This window comes from Alligator sinensis, unplaced genomic scaffold (assembly GCF_000455745.1).
Source record: "Alligator sinensis unplaced genomic scaffold, ASM45574v1 scaffold23_1, whole genome shotgun sequence".
NCBI classification, from domain to species: Eukaryota; Metazoa; Chordata; order Crocodylia; family Alligatoridae; genus Alligator; species Alligator sinensis.
In genome coordinates, this window is record NW_005841890.1 from 176,010 (window position 1) to 178,171 (window position 2,162).

General features: G+C 50.0%; 1 protein-coding gene across 1 annotated transcript; it reads left to right on the forward strand.

Moving 5' to 3' along the window:
• The first annotated feature begins 1,138 nt into the window (after nucleotides 1-1,138).
• LOC102376925 (CENPB DNA-binding domain-containing protein 1-like) lies at nucleotides 1,139-1,726 on the forward strand. The gene has a single exon (XM_006018013.1). The coding sequence runs from the start codon at nucleotides 1,139-1,141 to the stop codon at nucleotides 1,724-1,726; it is 588 nt and encodes a 195-aa protein (XP_006018075.1).
• Nucleotides 1,727-2,162: the final 436 nt, after the last annotated feature.

Below are 2,162 nucleotides of genomic sequence, written 5' to 3' on the forward strand. Positions count from 1 at the left end.
CCCCACCTCCCCTCCCCATTGTGTCCAGGTGGCCGTGTGGCTCTGCTGCTGCTGCAGGGGCAGGAGGCAGATTCCCCATGGCCAGTCCCACACCCATGCAGCTGGGTATGGGGGAACTGGGGGGAGTCCCTAACCCTGGGGAACTTCCCCAGCCTGGGTCTGTTCTACTCCAGGAAGCCCCCTCCTCCTCACTCTGCTCCTCCCCTGTGTGGCTGGGCCCTGGGGAGCTTCCCCAGCCTGGCCCAGCCTGGGTCTGTTCTACTCCAGGAAGCCCCCTCCTCCTCACTCTGCTCCTCCCCTGTGTGGCTGGGTGGCGTGGCTCTTCTGCTGCCATAGGTGGGAGGGGAGGAGCATTTCTCTGGGCCAGGTGTCTGTCTGTGCAGCCAGGTGTGCGGGCTGTGCGGCAACTCTGTATCTTGGGGGCTTGGCCCAGTCTGGGGAGGCCACATAACACACCTTCCCTTCCCCTGTGTTGCCAGGTGGCTCGGCTCTGCTGGGATTGCACATGGGAAGAGGTGAAAATTCTTCTCAGCTCCCTGCGACAGGGCAGCCTTGAACTGGGGGAAGCCCTCTGAGGCATGGGGCTCCCCCTGGGCAGATGCTCAGTTTGGGGAGCAGGGAGACTACAGGTAGTTGGGGGCATCTGCTGGATGGTCCCCGTTTGAGTAGACAGGGACGTGGGAAAGTTGTATTGTATTCCCATACATACTTCCTATGTGATTGTATTCAAGTTGCTTAATGTTTCTGTGCTGCAGTTCTCATGGAAAGTAATACTTCCTTTTATTAGGTAGTTTTCATTCCAAATTATGCTACCATCTCTAACATAATGATTGGGCAGCTGATCTCACGAGGTATCTCTAAATTCTGCTACAATGTGATAAGCCCAGTTTGATTGTGCTGGGCTTTGGTAATGGCTGGTACAGTAGAACCCCATTTTATGCATGTTTGACTTACCCGAGTCTCGTGTTTACATGAATTAATATTAGCACCTAAGCAGAAAAATACACCCCAAGATGTACGTCATTCGAATATATACGTGAGATGCGCAGACTGACTCAAATGGAGTTACATGTAGCTTGGGTTCCCAAGCAGGACTCTGGATTCAGGATTCAGCCTCAGTGTCACCATTGTGTTCAAGATGAGTGCTTCTAATACTGATTCTACAAGTGCTTCCACCTCTACAAGGAAAAGAAAAGCTATAACTTTGGAAGAAAAACTTGAAGTTGTGAAGAGATACAAAATTGGCGAGAAGGCAAAGGAAATTAGGTGTGCTACAGGGCTCAGTAAGTCAACTCTCTGTACAATTAGGGACAATGTAAAGAAAATTAAGGAGTCCAGTAAGAGTGCTACACATTTATCTGCTTCCCGTGTTTCATTGACAAGGTTGGCCATCACAAAGAAAATGGAACACAAGTTGACATCATGGATTGAGCACCAGAATCAAGAACACATGCCACTTTTGATCCAGGTGATTCAAGCAAAGGCACGCAGCATGTTTGAAGTGCTAGAGTGTGATGATCCTGAAGCCAAGCCTTTTAATGGAAGTGCCGGATGGTTTGATAGATTTAAAGCACACCATGGATTTCGTAATCTCAAACTGGCAGGCAAAGCAGCAGCTGCTGATAAAAGTGCTGCAGATAAATTTCCTTCAATCCTACAGGCTGCCATTGAGGAAGGTTGCATTTGGTGCCTGTGGTGCCATAAATGTGAGGTCCAAGGAACCTAACCCCTCACTTTTCTATTATTTCCTATGGGAAAATTCACTTCGAGTTGCATGAATTTGCGATATGCGAGGTTTCTCAGGAACACAATATATAGTTTCATAGTTTGTAGGGTCAGAATGGACCTTGACAGATCATCGAGTCTGACCCCCTGCCATGGCAGGAAAGAGCACTGGGGTCAAACGACCCCGGCAAGGTGTTCATCTAGCCTCCTCTTAAAGACTCCCAGGGTAGGAGCCAGCAACACTTCCCGTGGAAGTTGGTTCCAGATCCTAGCTGCCCTGACTGTAAAGTAGCACCTCCTGATGTCTAGTCTAAATCTACCCTGTGCCAGGTTGTGGCCATTATTTCTAGTGACTCCTGGTAGTGCTCCGGGGAACAGGGACTCCCCCCAATGCCTGCTGGTCCCCACTGACCAGTTTGTACATGGCCACTAGATCT